At 41.2% G+C, this 21,868-nt stretch overlaps 2 protein-coding genes across 2 annotated transcripts; one reads left to right on the top strand and one right to left on the bottom strand.

Annotated features, from left to right (window-relative positions):
• Positions 1 to 9,165: 9,165 nt before the first annotated feature.
• On the bottom strand, positions 9,166 to 16,321 carry WDR92 (WD repeat domain 92). The gene is made up of 8 exons (XM_030946593.1): positions 15,868 to 16,321; positions 14,825 to 14,925; positions 13,659 to 13,789; positions 13,093 to 13,194; positions 12,220 to 12,335; positions 11,748 to 11,882; positions 10,796 to 10,893; positions 9,166 to 10,064 (listed from the first exon to the last, which is right to left on the bottom strand). Exons 1-8 carry the CDS (start codon positions 16,057 to 16,059, stop codon positions 9,857 to 9,859), a joined length of 1,083 nt encoding a protein of 360 aa, XP_030802453.1. The 5' UTR covers positions 16,060 to 16,321; the 3' UTR covers positions 9,166 to 9,856.
• Positions 16,107 to 21,748, top strand: PNO1 (partner of NOB1 homolog). Its single transcript, XM_030946594.1, has 7 exons — positions 16,107 to 16,328; positions 16,411 to 16,560; positions 18,167 to 18,250; positions 19,757 to 19,817; positions 20,297 to 20,414; positions 20,934 to 21,004; positions 21,461 to 21,748. Exons 1-7 carry the CDS (start codon positions 16,155 to 16,157, stop codon positions 21,526 to 21,528), a joined length of 726 nt encoding a protein of 241 aa, XP_030802454.1. The 5' UTR covers positions 16,107 to 16,154; the 3' UTR covers positions 21,529 to 21,748.
• The last annotated feature ends 120 nt before the right edge of the window (positions 21,749 to 21,868 follow it).

The raw sequence follows: 21,868 nt of genomic DNA, 5'->3' as shown, positions 1-21,868 counted from the left end.
CAACCTGGTTCAGTGGAAGGTATCCCTGCCAATGGCAGGGGATTGGAACTAGAGGATCCCTAAGGTCCCTTCCAACCCAAGCTATTCTACAATTCTATGAAATTTCAGCAAATAAATCTGGGTTCAAAATGCAGTGGATTAATATTTCTCCACTGCAAGAGCTCACTGACTGGAAGATTGTACCAACACATCTGTGGCTCCAAAAGATAAGATCCGCATTTTACAGGTTTACATTCTGATAAATAGTAAAGCAGAAGTCAGTATCTGCATCAACAGTATTGCCATTACTTGCCAAAGACCTCTTTTTGCCTCCTGTTGACAAGCTCATCTGAAGATTATTGTAAATTAGGTTTTGCAGCCTATCCCCTCCAAGATAAGATCCCTGGAGTCCTTCATTATAGTTGAAGAGGGCGTCCCCTCAGCTGTAGGTTACCAGGAGCCTGCATGTGGGTGATTAAGGTTTGGATGGTTGCTTGAAGGAAATGTGCTGAGCTGGCTTGCTCAGCAACAATGTGTCTAGAGGAAAACAGGTCCTGTCTGGAGAAGGACAAGTTCAAGGGTGGGGAAGTGCAGTTATATCTCTAGGGGAAACAGGAGTAGAACTTGGGGACCTTACCTAGCTTTGGTGCACTTCCCTGCACCTTCAATACTTTTAAAAATACCACAAAAGTGAGCTTCCTTTTAATAAGCTGGTTTACATCATCTAAGTGCTATACTATGTCAATTCTAATTAGATCAGTGTGTACTGCAAATGAGAGTCTTTCTTCCTAGTCCCAGTTGGAAGCATATCTAAAAATCTTCAGATGACATTGTTACTTGTTTACATCTTGCCTCCTTTTCCTGCAAGAGATTTGAAAGTTTAAGTTCTCAGTTTCAATCAAAAGTGGCTGCAAATGAGTGTTATAAAAGCAGCAAACACAGGGATTATTTAAGAGCCTTTCAGACATATGTGGGACAGATACAGGTGGTAGAATCACTGGGGTAGAGAATGGTATCCCTACTGTGTGCAAATATTTTGTTGTAATAATAAAATTTTTCACTGCATTTTCGTAGACATTTCTTATTTTCAAAAAGCACAGTCTTAATTATTTCCTCATGCTCATTTTTACTAGTACAAGTACAAAATTATGCACTGTAAATAAAAGGGAATTTAGGAGAGCTTTCTTTAAAAAATATTCAGAAATGGAACAGTCTGAAGGGTAACAGAGAACTAGCAAGACCTGCACTCCTAAATAGAATAATACTTTGCAATTCTAGTATGCCAAATGTCTACAAGGAGGTTAGAACACTTAACAGACGTTTAGTTCATTCTTACCGCAGTATTCACATGTCACAGACCAGGAAATACAAAGAGGGGATTTGATTGATAGACTAATTGATTTGCCAAATGTTAGGTAGAAATTGTTGCCAGAGTCTTATTTCCTAAACAATATTTTGTTTCAATTACAAGATCAAAGGAAAATGCAACATGTGCTGATCAAGGTTCAGATTCAGCCAACTCTGTTTGTAGAAGATTGTAACCATGTAGAGCATTAATGCAGTACAGGTTGTGCTCTGTATTCCCTGGTCATACAGTATGGCTCTGTCTCCTACTGGTTTACATTTGTTGTAGATTTGCTCCTATTGGCTCTGGACAGATTTATACTTTTGTTCAGTTAACTGGAGTTCCTCCACTGAGTGCCTACACTGAGTGCCAAGTCTTGGAATTTCTTGAGCGAATTCACTCAGGAGATTATTAGGTATAAAAGCATTAATTTTCTGCTTAAAATGGCTGCACTGCTTGTTTGGTTTTCTGGAGCAGTGAGTGAGGAGTTAAGAATTCTCATTTATCCCAGCCAAAATCTGATTGAGATACAGCTCATATAATGCAAATGGTTTATGCTGGTGCCACTCTGAAAATATATTATTATTTTATATATGGATATCTATAGACAAGTCTATCCACAAAAAGCTGTACTGGCATCTGGTACTTAATGGAAACTACTTAATTTGAGAGGCCTATGAATGATTATTGATTTTTCTTGATCATTCCCGAAACAAGAGCAAACAACCCTGAATATTTTTGCTGAAGTAGTCAAAGTAACAAGCATCTTTAAAATAATTACTGCATTATTGTGATGCATCTCATCCACTGTACATACAGCATAATGATTCCTGCAAAGTCAGTGTTCTTTGTGGAGCAAAGTGGAGGCCAAATCCTGTAGTCTTGGCCTCACTGGAATCACTGTATAGCCTGGGTCATGCAAAGAACCAGAGCCTGACATACAGACCAGCCGTGGCAACTCCATCTCCCTGAAACAACGCCACTGAAAAAGCTTTAGGAGATGTCGTGCAGAAGACAATGTAAATGAAAAAATTTAGCCTAGATTCTTCTGTTGTGAGTCTGGTGTGAATATAACAAAGATTACTAGAAGCTACTTGTAACAAAAAGGTTAATAAACCATTGGCAGGATAAAAATACAGACTCTAAAATCAGACTAAAAATCTGGCAAGCAGACCAGTTTGGGAGATGTTCATGTGTCTAGTACACATGTGTCTGAAGGGCACCTTGGGTCTTTTGGAATAGACATTGTGTTATTGTGAGACCCACTTCTTGGCAGTGTAATCTAATGAATTTGCAATCCCATGTGTGGGCAGACAGCAAGTTACCAGAAGAGGGTGTAGCAGGAATAAACTGAAGCACAAACATCCATCTGCTTGCCAGTATCGCCCAACGTGCGCTTGTTCCTTGGTGGATGAAGGGTGAGTACCCAATGTTTTCTCTGGTAAATCAGAAGACAGACATTCCTAAAAGGACAGTGACAGGCAGCTACCTGGCTCAATGCCCTGTTTATGGGAAATTGTCTCTGCCTGAATTCTGCTGAGACCAGATGCATGCAGGGAGGGAGGGCACAGTTAGAGATTTTACAGTGATTTATTACAATGCACATGGTGAGACCAGAGAGACCAAGGTATCTATCTGGCTGCCAGATTTGTTTTTCTTACTTGCTAGATGAGGTGAGAAGGGGAAGAGAGTCTTGAGGCTAACCCACATCTTCAGCAACTAAAAATCCTATAGTGGTGACCTTAGCACAGTGGAAAAGAAATGTAACCTCCAAAATTTCCCATGTTCTGTTACACTTTGCTGAACTTAGCGGCAGCATGTGTGGCAGCCTGAGCCCAAGTGAACTTAGACTCACCTTTCAGTTAAAATGCTCTGGAAATGCCTTTTTTCTGCACTCAGATTGAATTAGAATGGCTTTAAACCTACTAAACACAGACTCTTTTCTCTTTTGAAAACATAAGATTTCTAATCAAAATACAGATGCAGAAGTACACAGAAAGAAGGAAACTGAGATTGATGTATCTTTGGTTTAGGGAGGAAAAGTAATATAATTCAATAAGACTAGCTTAAGCCCTCTAATTACAGCTTTTTTAGCACAACAGATAGGGAGTATGAGATCTACACTAAGATAGTGATAGTTGGTACAGATCAAAAGAGCTTGTGTTCATGCCAGCTAGATTAAATTACAGGATGTGGTGAAGTACTGGGTTACTTTACATACAAAGGCTTATTTACTGAATGTATATATATATATATATATATATATTAGCTTAAATACATTTCTGTATGGAAACTGTAGAAATAAATTGAAACCAATCTATCATGTGTAGAATATTTGTTCTGATACTATTCTAAGATTGCATTTCTTCCAATTAGTATGTAAAACTAATTTTTTTACACCATCTCTCTTTTACTAAGATTGGAAACAAATTGTATTAGAAATTGAGGTTTATTTTTAAATGCATTAGAATTCCACCTGTCGCACTTGTTAGCTTTTGTGCCTAAATCCAATAGAATCATATATTTTATACTCTGTTTTAGCAGAAAGCCTAAGACAACTTTAGGAGTAAATTAAACTTAGGACCCAAATTGTAGTTGTCATTTTAAAGTGTTTTTTAATATTTATTTATCTGCACATGCCCCCTGAAGAAGCAGGATAGAAGTCTTTGGCCTAATCCAGTGTGGCTGCTGCTATGTTCCTTATGCACTCTGCAACAGCAGGATGTGGGAGGAAGGGAATGCAAATTTCAGGAAGGGAAAACACTGCTGGATATAAAGATGCCACAGGCCTGTGCTATCACAGTCTTCTGCAAGGCAGGAGTGACTCTTCCTTCACATCTGCTGAACAGGCCACGAAGTCCTGCCTGGTTGAGCTGTGCTAGAAAGAAACAAGGAGAGTTTCTGTCATCTCTGCAGGAAGACTTATGGCCTAAAAATGAAAGGTTTAGCATGGAAGGCAACTGAACTGGTTTCATTAGCTGCATCTACCTGAATTTTGCCAGTGGTGGGTTTTACTGTAAGTAGACACTCCAAAAGCAGCTGGGACTTAGGGAGTTAACTAGGAATTTACTTGAAGGAAAGAGTAATTTCAGCCGCCAAGCTGTAACAGTCAATCTAATAGTGAGCAACTGCTACAATGTAATCTGGTGAACAGGCTGAGCTACTATTTCTGATCCACTGTCACATGAAAAGCTCCCATCATGTCTCAATAGCTGTGGAGTTCTGTGGGTTTTTACTGCTCTTCTACAACCCACACGTCCTCTCACTGCAGAATGTTTTCAATGTTTCATAACCTTAATATCACAAGCAACCTAGAAGAGCTTGCTTGTGCTTATTTATGCTGCTGATGGACTTTTCATAGTGATGAAAAATATTCAGCTTCATTGTCATTCTGAAGAACTATATAATCATACCATTGTTTAGAAAGGAATCATTAGGAAAGATCAAGTTAACCCAGCACTGCCAAGCCCACCACTAAACCATGTCTCTAAGTGCCACATCTGCATGGTCCTTTCAAATACCACTAGGGATGGTGACTTCACCATTTCCCTGGGTAGGCTTTTCCAAAGCTTGATTACTGTGTCTTCACCACAGCAAAGAAAGTTTTCCAAATATCCAACCTGAACCTTTCCTGGCGCAAGTTGAGGCCATTTCCTTATCCTGTTGCTTGTTACCTAGAAAATGCCAACCCTCACTGGCTACAATCTCCTTTCAGAGCAATAAGGTCTCCCTTGGGCCTTCTTTTCTCCAGAGCTGGGGCTAGACAACCCCAGCTCCTTCAGCAGCTTCTTGTAAGACTTGTGGTCTTCTACTCAGGACTGAGGCAAACAAGGCAATAAGTACCTCAGCCTTTACTTTCATCCTTTGTCACTGTGTTTCCTCTGGCATCCAATAAAGGATGGAGATTCTCCTTAGCCCTCCATTTGTTGCTAATTTATTTAAGAAGCATTTTTTTATTGTGTGGTAGTTGACAAGCAAAGTTATATCTGGGCTTTGGCCCTTCTAATTTTCTCCCACCATAAAACTTCATGACATTCTTGTCCTCCTGAGTTTCCTGCCCCTTCTTCCACAGGTCATAAACTCTCTTTTTTTCCCAAGTTCCAGCCAACACTCTCTGTTGAGCTACACACTTCAGGAACCTTCTCAACTGTTTTCTCTCTGCTGTTTTTCTAGAAGACATCTGTTAAGTTGAAGTCCCCCCCAAGGACAAGGACTAGCAATTCTGAAATGCCAAGCTGCTTATAGAGTCTTTCATCTCTCTTCACCCTGGATGGATGATCTCCAACATATTTCCACCAAGCTATCTGACTTGTTGGCCTACCCCCCTGATTTTCACCTATAAAGGCTCAACCTTTCTGTCACCATCATTAAGCTCTAGAAAATCAAAACACTCCTTAACATACACGGCTACTCCAGAAGGAAGTCAGGGTGTGAAGCAGAGAATGTCAGCCTTGGATGGCTGCCTGCACATTGAGAAGAGTGGAAAGAGACATTGTTCAGGGAAGGGAACCTCAATCCATACATTCTGTACAGGCTATTTTTACTGCCAGGCATAGCAGAAGAGGGAACTTACATGTGCCCTTACATGGTTTTGCACCTCAGCTCCCTCTACAAATCCCCAGACATGGAGATGGTGACAGAAGATTTAACTAAGATCACGGAGGCAGGGGAGTACAGGCAGGAGAGGGGGAGATCTCTTGGAAAGAGAGAAAAGTACTCTTTGAAGAGAAACCTGTCCCAGAGGCTGTAGTTGTACTAAGCTAAACATCAGTGGGCTAACTCTTTGGCTCAGAGACTGACTGATTGATAAAAATGTGGGACCATACTGTGAAATTGATCTAGTCTCCAAAGCAGGGCTGCCACACACATATTGCCTATTAAAAGCAGCTCCTGCTCATGCTGTAGTCCTGAATCACACCAGCAAAGTACCGGGCCAGCTGGCCCAGATCAACCATGTAAGAATGTAATACTGAAGAATACTATTGGGAAGAGATACCCTGCTGTGATCACCTTTTCTGCAGGATCCTGCAAAACTTTCGTGACAATTGCCTTATTGGCAGCTGAGGAGGAAACAGACCAGAATGTGGGGCAGCTACTCAGTGCCCTTGAGACTCTGGATACTCTTGCAGCCGTCAGGAAACACTAATCCAGTGTCCTCTGTGGGTCAATGTTGTGCAACTCCCAAGGCAGGCTGTGCTGCGGAAAGCAGGTCCTCCCAAAAAGGCCAGAAGTAATGGAAACATGTCACAGCCAAGGCTAGAACTGGTCACCATCACCAAGTTGCCAAATAGCTCTGGCCCAGATCCACAGAAATCCCATCTGGTCTTTCCTCTGGGCTGAACCTGCACTGCCAGAGGCAGTCCCGCAGCCATGCTTGGCGCTGCACTCCAAGTACAGCTCTTGGCTCCTGCCTGAGTCAACAGCTGCCCTTGCCCAATGTAATGGGATTTGAGTTTGCTACTACACAATATTTGGCATGTATAAAGGCTTTAAATACATGCTAGACCTACAGACTGTGGTCTGAACATTTTTGAGGAGTGGGCAGTTCTGTTTAAAGTGAATGCTACTGAAAATTCAACAGTAAGAGCATCACAAGCAAGAAAATGCAGGATTAATAATGGTGTAAAAAAAGCAGTAAATCAGTGTATTTTCCTGGTGCTTTGTCAATACCAACTTTAGACAACTTCATTACAGAGTTGAATATGCAGGCCACAAGCCTCTTATAGATCAGTCAGCTTAACCAAAAATCTCTCTCTGCTGTCAAATCTATTTGAAAGGAATAATTTGGGGAAGATGAATTGAACTGTATTGACAAGTTGTGTCTGCTGTCTCTGAAGGAATCACTGAAGAGCACATGTCTTTCTTTTTCTGTGCAATTCCCCATCTTCCTTCTTTGTACCAATTCTATGATGTCCCTAACAGAATTAGTGGTTGTGAAGAGGTGAGAGCACAGCATTGTAGCTTCCCATACAGGGTTACAACTTGCCTTACATTGCTTAAAATTTGGTCCAAGTCATGCCTCAACTGTAAATTACCTTTTTTTTTGTGATGAAAACTATATATTGTATGCAAACACTGACTCCATGCATGGAAACCTTGGAGGGCTGTAATCTCCAAGGACCTGTATAAATGGTGAAATTCAGAAGAACTATATACTGTTGTGAAACAGAAGACTCAAACCTGATTGATGAGGATTTGGGCAGCATCTCATTAAAAAAACACAAAGCACAAACCCAAAAGGGCGTAATATGTCCCTGTACCTGGGCTGCAGTCATGCCTGTAAACAGATATTTTCTTCCATGAGTACACAGGGATGGTTTGCACAGGAAACAAGCGAGAGCTGACAGGCAGATACACTTGTTAAGTGTAGTCACTCCAAATTTGGGAGTGCATTCCATTTCTTGGCCTTGGGCGAGGCAGGGGTTTTCCAGAGCACTCCTTGGAGCTGTGTCAGAGAGCATTTGGTCTGGGCATGACATCTCAGATGCATTATGATTTTATTTAGAACCCACTTCAGCTCTGCAGGCTGCAGAGGCAAGGTGCCACACTTCAGCGAGAAGGGGAAGGACTATAAATAGAGCAGGGTGGACTGCCACAGGCAGCTTTTTCTGGCTTAGCCTTGAAGAAGCAGAAATCCAATCTGCTGAGGAGATGATGCACAGTACAGGCACAAACAACAGCTCTTCTCTGCAAACAGTAACTGTTTTTCATTTTGCAGGTACACAGGTACAGCCACTTACCTTTAAGGAACAAGGACACACCACCTTCCATCTGTGCTTTCTTCCAGCTCTCAGTTTTTTGCAAGCTCCTTATATGCAAATTGTCATGTTTTCATGAAGCTATGTCTTCCCCTCTACTCATGAGGGGAACACATTCCTTCATTTACAAAACAAGGAATAAAATGAATCTCAAAATTAAGTGCACAGAGGTAACATACATTTCATATTTTTGAGGCCTATGGAGCTTTAAGAATTGTTGTTTAATAGTTCTTGCTCTAAGTTGTATCCCACTAGGAGATCTCCCCAGAATTGTTTGAATAAAAAACGGACATTTTTGCTGCAGGACAAGTACATAAAAATAGCACCAAGAGCCCAGTCCTATGTCAGGAGATTTTTGTTTTCCCTTGCAGGTACCTACACTGAGAGTTTTTTCTTCCCTCACTCTGTGGTTGATTCAGTTACTGTTAAAGAGAGAAAACTTTATTTCTACTTATTTCCACAGCCTTTTACACCTTTCAGTGAGTATATTTTATTTACAGCACAAACCTAATGGAAGCCGTCTTTGAACAGTGCATTTTAGACTCAAAGCACTTGAATTCTTTGAATTCCACACCCCCAAAGCTGCAGCCAAGAGTGCAGAGTAATGGTTCCCTCCTGCTAGAATGCACCCTAAGAAGGACAACATTTGAAGTCATTTCAGAATATGCTCTCAATATTACACCATGCACAAAAGGAGATGGGATTACTTGGGTCAAAAAAATCAGATACTAAATATTACACTTGAAAGCAAACCATCAAGTCTTAGGGAAGACAAATGAATCTCATAAATCTTTGTCTTCACAAAATATTTAGCCTACATTGCCTGTGTTTTCATCCCTGCTGGCCCTTGCTAAATATGAAATACAAGAACCTAAGTTTGTAGAGGAGAGTATCAGTGACCTACTAAAACCAAGGACTTCCACAGACACACTTTGCTTATGGTCTACTGCAATGTTCCTCCTGCCCACCCTCTGCTACAGAGGCATGAAGGATTTCTCCATTCCACAAAGTTTAGGGTTTATTAGCCTGTGAGGGTTTTCTGTACATTACTTCTCTAAATCTCTGGATGTTTGAATAATATACTTTGTTCATATTAAGAAAACACTACACAATTTTATTTGTAGAATATCAAGTTGAAAACAGATATAAAAGCAACAGAACATACAAACTTAATAGGAAACCCAACTAAAATAATAAAACAGTGCATTTTGCTCGATAGTTTAATTTCAGTATGATCTTCAATAAAAACCTTACTCCTTTAAACCTGAGTACTTTAGCCTTTGTTATAATTTCTCCATTGTAGTAAAGAATCCTAAGTCACTTTAACAAACATTCTAATTAATAAATTCAGTAACACAACAAGTTTCTGTAGTGGTTCCCACTGATGAATGCACATGGACAACACTATATATAATAAAGCCAAACCATTTAACAAGCGTGAAGAGATTTGCAATATGAATAAACTGAACACAAACCCAAGTGAACTCTGCAAATACAGAGCTGTGTTAACACAAAGGCACATTTTGTTTTCATTGTAAATTCACATTCCTAGAAGGTTAAATTTTGTGCCCAGGCAACTTCAAGTCATGACAGCACAATCAGCCAAACAACTCTGATTGCACATATCTGATCTTTCAATAGAAAAATCTGGCTTCTATTTCTTTAATGCAGTTTTATTAAAGAAGAAATTAAATTAGAAATAGAAGGGCTCCACCTCCCTTATTTACAGACTGCAAACTATATTGCTTTCTCATCAGAAATTCTAGTTTTCTTGTCAAATTTTGTTAAGCTTTGTAACTATCAGCACCCTCAGAGTTTGGTCAAAAGCCCCACAGACACAAAGTCCCTTTTTGTCAGGGCTCCAGTCCAGGCTAGAGATGGGCTGTGTTGACAGAGTCACATTCTGCAAGAGACTAAGAGACCCTGCCACCCCCATCTCAGATCCTTCTGAATCTTTCTTCGAGCGCTGGGCTGGGTACTCACTGCCAATGAGAAAATGAAACAAAAACAGCTGCTTAGAAATGTATTGATACAAACACATCATCATCATCATCTTTATTTCCTGCTCTACAGATAAGGCAAATAAATGTCTTAAAAGTAATGAATAATCATATCCAGCTATATCTACACTGCATACTTTAGTAGACATTTAATGAAAGAAAAAAAGATGTGGGAAATTTTGAATCCTTACACCCCTATCCTACAGATCTTCATTTTCTAACTGGTTGGCTTTTGCCACAGCCAGAAAACTTTCATCACAACTATGCTTCTGAAACTTCATGCACCAACTTCATTGCACTTAGGACTATTAAATTATTTTTCCATGTAATGTAAGAAAATGTAAATATAAGAATGATTAAGTCAAGGCTTTCAATATTCTTCTCAGATGTAACTGCTACCATATTAGAATTCTAGGAAACCCATTTTTTTCCATTTTTCACCTTTTTAACCAAGGATATAATTAGATCTTCATTACATGAAGACAACAAGGGCAAGATTCACCTGTGCTGTAACATTCTTTTAGGGATTAATTCAAGATTCCAGATCAAGCACTGACACTGAAATCACCCTTTCTACTGCATTTGTAAGCAATAATTTTAACCAGATATTCTGAGGTTGGAAGCAGGACCCCACTCATCATTTTCAGGAAGATTCTTTCTTAAAACATTAAATGGTTGGTTTCTTAGTCCTGGCTGGAAAAGTGATCACTTACTATTTCCAGAGATGAAGGCTCCCAGATCCTCCACTCGTCATAAATATATCTCTGTTCTGTGGCAGGTGCCGAACCTGCCAAATTGTAGATTTTTGTGCCTAACAAAAGGAAATCAGCATTGTAGAGAAGTCATTTGGAGATGAACTTCATTGGAAAGTACACAGAATCTTAAAACAGAGATCACTTGTATGTATCTCATAGTGGATGGTTAATTTCACTATATGATATCTCTTAAAATTATTACTGGAAGGGAATATATTACACTGTGCAAACAAAGCACACAGTCAACAACTCAAACCTCAGCCAGGGAACTAAGATCATACAGCAACAGAAATCACTTCGGGAAAAACCCCAATACGTCCTCTGACTTAATGTGTATCTGTCTGCAAATGTCCAGAAGGAAAAGCTAAAATGCACTAAATGAACAACAAATTCTATTTTCACATTTTATTACAAAATTATTTATAAATAAATAAGTTAAATTTATTGTTTTATTTGCTAAAAATTTTTTTTGATTCAGGATCAAGTACCTCCAACACCTTATCTGCTCTGAATGATAGTATAGAAAATAAGTTGAAACACAGCTTTTTCTAAAAAAAGGAAGTTCTAAAGAACTTCACCATAAAAGTGCCTTTTCTTGAATTACCACCAGATCTTGTTCACTAAAAAAACAAACAAACAAACAAAAAAAACCAAATAAAAACTCAAAACCAAACAAAAATAAAACCACCACCAAAAAAACCCCAAAAAATCAAACCAAACAAAAAAAACCCCAACAAAACAACAAAAAACACCCACCAAAAAAAGCAACACCAACCAAACAAAACAAAAAACAAAAAAATTATGAAGTAACTTGGGCATTTCTTACCTATTTGTACTACACCTGCAGTAATTTGACAGCATGAATTTAGAAAGTTTGTCTCTTATTAAGAAATTCTCAGTCTCCCCATACCTTCTCTGAAACAGAAGCAAAACCTTTGGTTGGATGCTGAGTTCTCATATCAAAAACATGGAATTTTCCCTCAAGCGATGTGGCCACCAGCTTATTCATATTTATATCTTTTCTGTCAAACTCCACACTGCAAACCTGGATATAGAACAAGATAAATTCAGTCTTGTAATTTAGTCACTGTTAAAAAAATGGATGTTTTGTGATTTGTAAATATGTATTAATCATTGCTTAATTCCACAATAATATCATCATCAAACAGGAAATAAACATGTTGATCTGAAAACATTAATCCACTGAAAAATGTCCTCATCAAGAATGTGAGGGATACAACATGCTGAACCTAAAGAAAATTATTCCTTGGTACAATCTCAGCAGAAACATCTTCTGGGTAAGTTTCACACAGACAGACTCCTTTTAATTTTTCCATCCTACATAGGAGCTGGAATGAAAAATACTTTTGTGATTTCCTTACCCCATTCTTAATGTTGGTCTCCCATCGTAGTGACATGGTTTTTAAGTCAAACAATTTAATGTCCCCATTGTCATATCCAGCACATACAACACGTTCCTCTTGATTGTAAGCATTACCTGGATACAGAGAGAGAATTTACCAGAAGACACAAAATCTCTTTAGCCTGTAAATTTCAGAGGTTCCAGGCCTGCAGTTTCAACTTCCACTTATACAACAACAACAACAACAACAACAACAACAACAAAAAGTTGTTGGGATATTAAGATGTGCTGAACTGGATGATTTTCAAACCTGAAGGGTCTAGAAAAATCTTGTGTAGGACACAAGCAACTTTGCTCTCTCCAAAGAAAATGCAGAGCTCACATCAAGCATTGCTGTTTTCTTTAATTTGCTCTTAAGCTTCAAGGCACTTCTCTTAAATTAACTCCTTAATGCTTGGTAGCTGCAACTACACTACAACAGTGGTGAGTTCCCTGTACATGGCAACATTTACACTCCTTCCGGACCACACAGCTAGATACACTATTTTTACATTTCTAGGCACATAAATAAAGCTTGGGCAGCTTATCTGTGAAACCACAGAATCGTCAAATCATTTAGGTTGGAAAAGACCTTCAAGATGATCAAGTCCAACTACAAACGGTGACCAAAAGTGATTAGAGAATGAATCCAAAACCCACCTATCACAAACCCACAAAACTGGTTTATTTTGAAGAAAATACCCACACATAAATTCAACAGTGTAGAAAAGTAAAACCTGCTACTTATGCATCCATACAAAATAAAGTATTCCGTAACATCCTGAAAATACATTGACAATCATCAAAACACAGTCATGTGAGAGGGAGGAATGGTCATAATCTGATCAATTACCAAATGCCACAGTCCAGCAGTCTCTTTTGCTCTCCCCCTGTACAGGTTCCATATTAGCCACAGGAGTGTCATTCTGCCTTGGGTCCCACACCTTCACAGTTCCTGGGAAAGAAAGACAATAGATTTTGTATTAGGAATACATTGTCATACTGTGTTCACCTTCCCAGGAAAGCCCTTTGCTTTTCATCTTAATAATTTCAAAGACAGGAGCAACTCTTTCAATTCTAGCAAGCTGCACTGTATTTTGTGGACATAAGAAAGAACCACAAAACCAAACAGAAACAGAGTGAAAGCATTTGTTAAAGATGTATTTTCTCTAGCTGATATTTTGCATTTATCATGGTTTGAGTTCCTTCTGTCTCGTGCCCAGTGACAACAGTACCTTTTGCTTATCTGTGGCTTCTAGAAGAATTAGAGAAAATCGTTCCCAAGAAAGATTCAAAAGACAGTGTACAAAGAACTAGTTGCAACAGCTTGTAACTAGTTCAGATGGCAGACTATGCCCTGCCATCAAGAGCTTGCAGGCTCACATGAACTGGGAAGACTTGCAGAGTTCACTAACTCACCATCTCGACTGCCAGTCACAATTTCTGGTGCACCTTCCCCAATTCCTAAGCCACCTACACCATCTATACTGTTTATGATTTCCTTATGACCTTTCACAGAATACACTGGTATTTCAGGAGCTTCTAAATTCCTAGGCAAGAAAGAAAAAGAACAGAAAACATGGCATTTTTCCTTGGCACTCAGGATTTGTATAAAAATGAAAGGAAACTTGAGCACAAATCATAAAAGCTCAGATTAACGAGAACAAATACGGATATCACCACTAAGAACCATGAGTCTTTGATTCCTTCTTTGGCTACTGCTGTGAACTGCTCCAAAAGATTTGGCTCTGTTCTGGACCTCCCTGTTTGTAACGGCAGTTGTGAGATTCACCACAGCAACCACTCAGACCCAGTTCTACATGCTGGGCTCAAAAATGAATCACACTACAGATCAAGATACTCCAAGTATCTTTACTTTCAGTAGGTCTATAAAATAATTTGATTCATTGATCCCCACCTAGCTCTGACTACTGCTAACTTCAGGTGACTATTGTATCTACCCATGAGTTTCACGGTTCTTTCCCACTGATTCCCATTCTTTGAGAATCCTTCAGAATTTTATTTTACATTTCAACTAGTAGCTGTCCATGTAATTCTTGCTATTGCAGCAAGAACCAGTAGTTCCTTGACACAGGGCAATATAATAATGATAATAAAAAAATCCCCTTTTGACACTACTACTTTATTTGATCATAAATTTACCTAGACATTAATTACACCAATAATTCAGGGACCTAGAGGAAATATTTGAAATGTCAAGATTAAAAATATATATTTAATCTACACATGAGATTTAGGTTGAACACAACCTCTTGTTTGTACTCATGCATCCATTCAAAAACATCTATCAGAGGATAACCTCACAGAACTTTAACAGGTTTTTGTAGCTGCACACTGAAGATGGGAGTGAAGCAGCACTGAATTAAACACGGTGGAGAATTCTGTGTTGTTTCTACAAAACAGGCATGGTCCAAATACAAGAGCCGGCGAAGCCTGCACTAGGTCCCAGCCACGCATGGGCAGCATGGAGAGCGTCTCATGCAAAATCCACAAACAGAAACCTCTGTTCAGACAGACATGGACAACATCAATTGAAAATGCTTCCAGAAAATATCTGTGCTTACCATATGTTAAGGTTTCCATCAAAATCTCCTGTCGCTAAGTATCTTTGCTGCAGAGATGTAGCACCAAAAGTTCCACATTTTATAGGTTTGGGCTTTTCGATCTTTTAAAGAAAGGAAATGTCTGTGTCAGCACATGGAAAAGGCAAACACACCCACAGCCACACAGTTCTCAGGAGTGCACAGGGGCAAGGGTCAGCGAAACACACATGGGATATTTGGTGCAAAATACTACCAAAATCTTATTGAAGGCAAGCTGCACTTTGAGTTTAGTCCTTGTGCACAGAAAAGCAGAGGGCGAGGTTACTGGTCTGGAAGAAAAACACTCTGCTTGTGGCCTAGTGGGGCCTTATGCACATCTGAGAGAAAAAACCAACCAAACAAAAATGCAAAAAACCAGCCATCCAGCCAAAAAAAACCCAAAAACCCAATCAACCAACCTAAAACCTCAACAAAAAAACCCAAAAAACAAAAAAAAACCCAAAAACAAAACCAAAAAAAACCCCAAACAAACGAAAAAACACCCCCAAAAAAGCCAAACACGGGCAGAAACCAGAAACCCATAACACAACACATGAAAACAACTACAAAACACAGCAGTAAACAAAATCACAAAATCACAGCCTCAGTTAGGTTGAAAAAGACCTCTGAGATGGTCGAGTTCAACCTATGACCGGCCACTACGTTGTCAACTAAACCGGGTCACTGAGTGCCAAATCCAGTCTTCCCTTAAACATCTTCAGGGACGGTGACTCCATCACCTCCCTGGGCAGCCCATTTCAATGTCTAATCACCCTTTCTGTGAGGAAATTCCTCCTAATGTCGAATCGAAACCTCGGCAGCTTAAGTTCTGTCAGTAGTTGCCTGGGAAAAGAGAGACTCCCACCCGGCTACAACCTTTCAGGGAATTGTAGTGAGCATTTCTTATCAAGAAACGACAGGGTATCAGTGAATCAACACATTTAACACGCAAATCAGCTCCTGTTTTTTATCGCCGGGCTCTGGACAAACACCCCGGCAGCTGTTCCCGAGGGGACCGTGCTCACCTCCCGCAGCACCTCCAGACGGGCTCCGTGCAGCTCGTACAGCTGGATGACGCCGGTGCCGCGGGCGGCGCTGCCCAGGCACATCAGGCGGGCGCTGCGGGGCACCCACTTGCAATCAAACACGGTGTAGCTCAGCGCCTGCTGGACGTGCGACACCACCTGCGGCCGCTCCGGACCCAGCACCGCCGACATCCCGCCCCGCTTCTCCCCCTACCCCGGCAGCTGCGGCGGAAGCGCCCGCCAGCCCCTTCCGGCGAGAGCCGTACCACGTGTGCTCCGCGGCCAGCATGGAGACCGAGGCGGCCGTGAGCGGCGGTTTCACCAGCGTCGTGTCCCGGCGGAGCCGGAGGAAGCGGCGGGCGGGCGGCGAGGAGCCGGCGGTGGACGCTGCCATGGACACGGCGGAACCGCGGCCCAGCAAGCGGCCGGCGTTCCCACCCGTGGCCGCCGAGGCGCTCGGGGTACGCGGGGTGCCGGGGAAATGCCGCTCCCGGATGTCCGCTATCCCCCGCCTCACGGCCTGCTGCGTCTCGCCCCCGGTAGGTTGGGAAAGGTGAGCTGAGGAAGATCCCTGTGCCGGCCAACAGGTACACGCCGCTTAAGGAGAACTGGATGAAGATATTCACGCCCATTGTGGAGCATCTGCAGCTTCAAATCCGGTTTAACTTGAAAACGAGAAATGTTGAGATCAAGGTAAGGGGAGCAACTTCTTGGGCCTTCCCCGGTAAGAGAAGGTTGTGTGCAGACCTCGTAGCACCTTCCAGTGTCTGAAGGGGCCTCCAAGGAAGCTGGAGAGGGGCTCTTGGTCAGGAACTGTAGTGACAGGACAAGGAGTTACGTTACAAATTGGAAGAAGGAAGATTTAGTTTGGATGTTGGGAAGGATTTTTTTACTGTGAGAGTAGTGAGACACTGGAAGAGGTTGCCCGGGGCTACCCCAACCCTGGCAGTGTTCAAAGCAGGTTGGATAAGGCCTTGAGCAGCCCCGTTTAGTGACGGATGTCCCTGCCTGTGGCAGGGGGGTTGGGACTAGGTGATCTTATGGTCCACTCCAACCCCTTACCGTTCTATGATTCCGCCTTCTGAAAAGCAGGGCCTCTCCTCATGGGTGTTCCTGGTCTGCAGATTAAAGACTAGAGAAGTCATAAATCCCATATAATGCTTGGAAAAATGGAAACTCTGTGGTGTCACCTCCCTGGGGATCACATCTGGCAGTTGTTGCTTAGAACAAGTAATTACTGCAAGTAAAATCCAAAACTACAGATCTGTTCCACAAGGAGCCCCCAGAAGCTGGGGGAGTGTTCAGGTTTTGTAGGAGAAAGTTATGTACTATAGAAAGTTATGTACATTAAGGAAGAATTTTCATCCGTGTCTTAGATACAGTTTTGTAATTCAGTGTTTTCTGGCTATTTAAGGTTACCAAATACTGACGTGACAGTAAACAGTATCTTTTACGGGGGCACTGAATCTCCTAATGCCTTTGTTTGTGACAAACGATTAGGGCCCATAGTTTAATAGCATATGATTTTTCTTTAATGGATTGCAATGGAATACCTTAGGGCACAGACACCAGTATAAACCTGTAATTCTTGTAGATACTCATTCTTTGTCCTTATTCCTCTTAAAGAATGTTCACACCAGGAATTTTTAAGGGCATATCTAAAATTCTGACATACGACTCACTGTATTAGCACCACTGACATGAGAGATCTTCCAATGTAATAGTGAAAATACAAGAGGAATTTTGCTTCCTAACCATGAAATGTTATCACAAGTTTGATGGCAGGAATTGGAGGAAAGGTGACAGAATTATCCCTTATTTACTTTACTTCCTAGAAATAACCTCAGGGGAAAGGTAGGGAGGAGCAGGAACTCCTGCAGTTTCACTCCATAACTGTGCAGGAGAAAACTCTGGGATTTTAACACTTTGATATGAAATGATGTCTGGTGAAAAACAAGGTAGTTTTGTTCTTAATCAAGGTAGTTTTATTTTGCCCATATCCATCATCAATATAAAACTTTGAAATCAATTTCATTCATCTGCTAAGGTATATTTAGAATATTGTCATTAGAATAACTCTGCTGCCATCACCATCCTTCTCTTTTTCCTGCTGTTTGCTGTTGCAGTTTAGTTTGTGTTGGTTTTGGGTTTTCTCCACCAAAAGGGTTCTACTCAGCCAGTGGTGGTGCGGATTTTCAGCAGCTTTTCTCTTCTCTTCTCTCCTCTCCAAGCGCAGGCTGATCTTTAAAGTTCTGATCCTACCTTGCCTGGTCTTAATTCACAACTTCTTGTCTTGCAGACTTGTCAAGAGACAAAGGATCTCAGTGCTCTGACAAAAGCAGCTGATTTTGTGAAAGCCTTTATACTTGGATTTCAAGTAGAGGTGAGTCTCCTAACAACCAGATTGTGAGATTGCTCCAGTTTACTGGTCTGTCCCTGGCCTCTCTGCAAATTACATTAAGAAATAAAAAGAGAAAAATCCTTAGGTGGTTTTCTAGAAATCAGTGTTTTCTAGAAATTGTGACTGGAGTAGACATCCAGTTTCTTAAGATAATGCCGGATAAAAAAGTAGCCTACAAACAGCACATAAACAGAAAACATAGGTTGTGTGAGACAAGCATAAAGGAATAATCTCCCTCTGAGGTCCCCTGCACTGGTAGAGACTGCTCATTTTTCTTAAGCCCAAACCAATAACCTCCAGTCTGTGCAAAACTCACAGAATCACAGAATTTACGAGGTCAGAAAAGACCTGTGAGATCATCAAGTCCAACCTATGACTTTAACTACTAAACCATGGCACTGAGTGCCACATCCAGTCATTTTTTAAACACCTCCAGGGATGGTGACTCTATCAGCTCCCTGGGAAGGCCATTCCAGTGCCCAGTCACTCCTTCTGTGAAGAACTTATTCCTAATATCCAGCCTAAACTTCCCCTGGTGCAGCTTAAGACTGTGTTCTCTTGTCCTGTCACTGGTTGCCTAGGAGGTGAGACCAACTCCCACCTGGCTACACCCTCCTTTCAGGCAGTTGTAGAGAGTGATGAGGTCTCCCCTGAGCCTCCTTTTCTCCAGGCTGAGCCCCTCCAGCTCCCTCAACCACTTCTCGTAAGACTTTTGTTCCAGACCCTTCATCAGCCTTGCTGCTCTTCTCTGGGCACATTCGAGCATCTGAAAGTCCTTCTTAAATTGGGGCGCCCAAAGCAGTATTGGACATAATAGTCAAGGTATGGCCTAACCAGTGCAAAGTACAGGGGAAGAAAGACTTCCCTGGTCCTGCTGGCCACACTGTTCCTGATACAGGCCAGGATGCCATTTGCTTTCTTGGCCATGTCGGTACACTGCTGGCTTGTATTCAGCCAGCTGTCAGCTGAACCCCCAGGTTCCTTTCTACCTGGTTGCTATTGTGGCCAATGTGTAGGACCTGGCACATGGACTTACTAAACCTCGTATTAATGGATTGGGCCCATCTATCCAGCCTGTCCAGGTCCTTCTGCAGAGCCCTCCTAGCCTCCAGCAGATCACCACTTATGCTTGCAGCTTGGTGTCATCTGCAAATTTGCTAAAGGTGGACTCCTCATCCAGATTATCAGTAGATACTAAATAGGACTGGGCCTGTTGGAGCAAACAAACCCACTTTTTCAGTGTTGTAGGGGCTGCTCCTTGCCCTAGACCTGTACTGGATCCACTAGCACTTTGGAGGCAGGGCTGAATGCAGGGGCATCCAAACCCGTGTAGAGTTCTCTAGATGGAAATATTTGTATTGCTGTTAAAAAAAAGTGGATTTAACTTTAGTTGTTATTTGCTAGGTTGTGTGTATAAAGAGAACAGCAGCTTTCAGCTGTGTTACTGGAACAAAATAACTGCTGATAACAGATCTCCTGCTCTTTTAGGATGCCCTTGCTCTCATCAGATTAGATGATCTTTTTCTAGAGTCATTTGAAGTTACAGATGGTGAGTATTTTCTGATGCAGCATTCAAGAAGTCATGTGTGTATCCTGCTACTATGGATTTGTTTTTTCTTTCCCCCTGCTCCACTTTTATCACTTGCCCTCATGGATCAGTAAAGTCAGAAACATTAATCTTATGTAGTACTGGGACTCCTTGGATTCCCCGGTAGAGCAGAATCTAAACCTGATCATTTCTACCAGTGTTAGCTTGGTGCACTTTGACTCCATTTCCTTAACACAAAGTGCAGTGCCTTTCTCTGCAGTTCTAAAGGAGACATCTGCAAGCCAGAAACCCCATGTCAGCACTGGCTGCAGTGTGCACTACTAGTCAAAAAAAAGCTGAAATCCAGATGGATCTGTGTTGACCAGTGAAGTTGGTTTTGTAGTACTTGGCACAAGTTGTTTCCAGCAACTTGACCAAGGAAAGCATGAACAGGAATACATACCACTGCTGTTACCCTGGTCATGCTATTCTCATTTCAGTCAAACCTTTGAAAGGAGATCATCTGTCAAGAGCAATAGGGAGAATAGCAGGGAAAGGTGGAAAAACCAAATTCACCATAGAAAATGTGACCAGGACACGCATTGTTCTTGCTGACACGTAAGTACAGACTGACTTCCTCCTAGGCAAAGCACAACCCCTCAGCTAATCCATGTCCTATGCCAGAAACAAAGATAACTTAAATTTTATGACACTGTTATAGAGTAGTAGTAAGAAAAAATATTTAAGAGACTATTTTAATGAATACAAGTTATTTGACCTTTTATTATGAGAATGATGGTGTCACCAGCGTATCTAGAATTCAGTCACTCCCCACAGCATAAGAATTCCTTCTTATGAATAATAAAAGTTGAACTCACCAACAGCACTGTTTTCCTCCTGAAGCTGCTACACTGTTAAATTTGCAAATGGTAAAATCTATTTTTCAAGGATTTAGAAAAGCACAAGTCTTATGTTGTAGGTTTTGTGGGTTTCGGTTGGGTTTTTTTTTGTTTACAAGTGTAGAAAAGAAACTAGGACACTGATAGAAAATTCCACATTTATCTCTAACCTCCAGTTCTCTATTAACTGTGCAATCTCTTAAGTTACTGTTAACTACTGCTACTTTTCTTTTTACAGAAAAATTCATATTTTGGGATCTTTTCAGAACATTAAAATGGCACGAACAGCAATTTGCAATCTAATTTTAGGTAAGTCCTCTTATTTAATCTTCACTACATATGAATCTTGCAGTTTGAGAAACTGCTTTGTGGCTCTCACCCTCTTCCCTGTCCTGTCCACACCTATATGTGGAGTAAATAGCTTGCTGGCAGTTGGCTTGTTACTCTTAAGAGAAAAATTCTGGGGGAGAAGTAGGGAATCCAGGACTTGCTTTCTGGCTCCAAAACCCTCACCACATTGCAGAAAGATGTTCTGCATTTCAATTTAGCTGCAGCATTCCCTAAGGGGTCTCAAGAGCCAGAGGGAGCAACCCATTCTGAAAGCAGAAGTTGAGCTCTGCACTTTTGCAGTAAGATGGTGATTGACCTTGCCCATCCTTCTCACCCTTTGGCTTAGTTCTTCACTTTTAACACAGGTGTGAGCACAACACATCCATTTTTGTGACAGATTACATTTCTTGAGTAGATTTGTGCCTTCTTCTGCAGGAAGTCCTCCATCCAAAGTTTATGGCAATATTAGGGCAGTGGCCAGCAGAGCAGCTGAGAGGTTCTGAGCTGCACCACCAAGGACTGGGGCTGGAAGTCCAGGTTCCTGAAAACAGGAGAAGCCGAGAGCTACAGAAGCCATCAGTTTTCTGCTGGATTTGGAAGCCCAGAAGAAAACCACAATTGTTTGTGCAGTCTAATTGACTTTGGACATGTGGTCTGATTTGAACACACCTAATGTTTCTGTCTAGTCATTAAAAGAGGTTTTAAATTGTGTCTATAGTAAAAGTCCATGATTTTACTTGAACAGCCTCAAACAAAAACCTGCTTCATTACGGATTTTTTGAATATCAGACTTAAGACGCTGCTTCTTCAGAAAGCCTTGGTGTTTAATGTTTTGAGCCTAAA

This window comes from Camarhynchus parvulus, chromosome 3, assembly GCF_901933205.1.
Source record: "Camarhynchus parvulus chromosome 3, STF_HiC, whole genome shotgun sequence".
NCBI classification, from domain to species: domain Eukaryota; kingdom Metazoa; phylum Chordata; class Aves; order Passeriformes; family Thraupidae; genus Camarhynchus; species Camarhynchus parvulus.
This window is presented reverse-complemented; position numbering and strand designations above follow the sequence as displayed.

Excerpts from the sequence above, each read along its gene's own strand:
- WDR92 (XM_030946593.1), bottom strand. The coding sequence starts at position 16,059 with ATGTCGGCGGTGCTGGGTCCGGAGCGGCCGCAGGTGGTGTCGCACGTC. Across the intron at positions 14,926-15,867 it reads GTCTGGAGGTGCTGCGGGAG|ATCGAAAAGCCCAAACCTAT; the intron begins GTGAGCACGGTC and ends TTTCTTTAAAAG. Across the intron at positions 10,894-11,747 it reads TTGCTTCTGTTTCAGAGAAG|GCACAAAAATCTACAATTTG; the intron begins GTATGGGGAGAC and ends TCCTTTTGTTAG.
- PNO1 (XM_030946594.1), top strand. The coding sequence starts at position 16,155 with ATGGAGACCGAGGCGGCCGTGAGCGGCGGTTTCACCAGCGTCGTGTCC. Across the intron at positions 16,329-16,410 it reads TGGCCGCCGAGGCGCTCGGG|GTTGGGAAAGGTGAGCTGAG; the intron begins GTACGCGGGGTG and ends CGCCCCCGGTAG. Across the intron at positions 20,415-20,933 it reads CGCATTGTTCTTGCTGACAC|AAAAATTCATATTTTGGGAT; the intron begins GTAAGTACAGAC and ends TTCTTTTTACAG.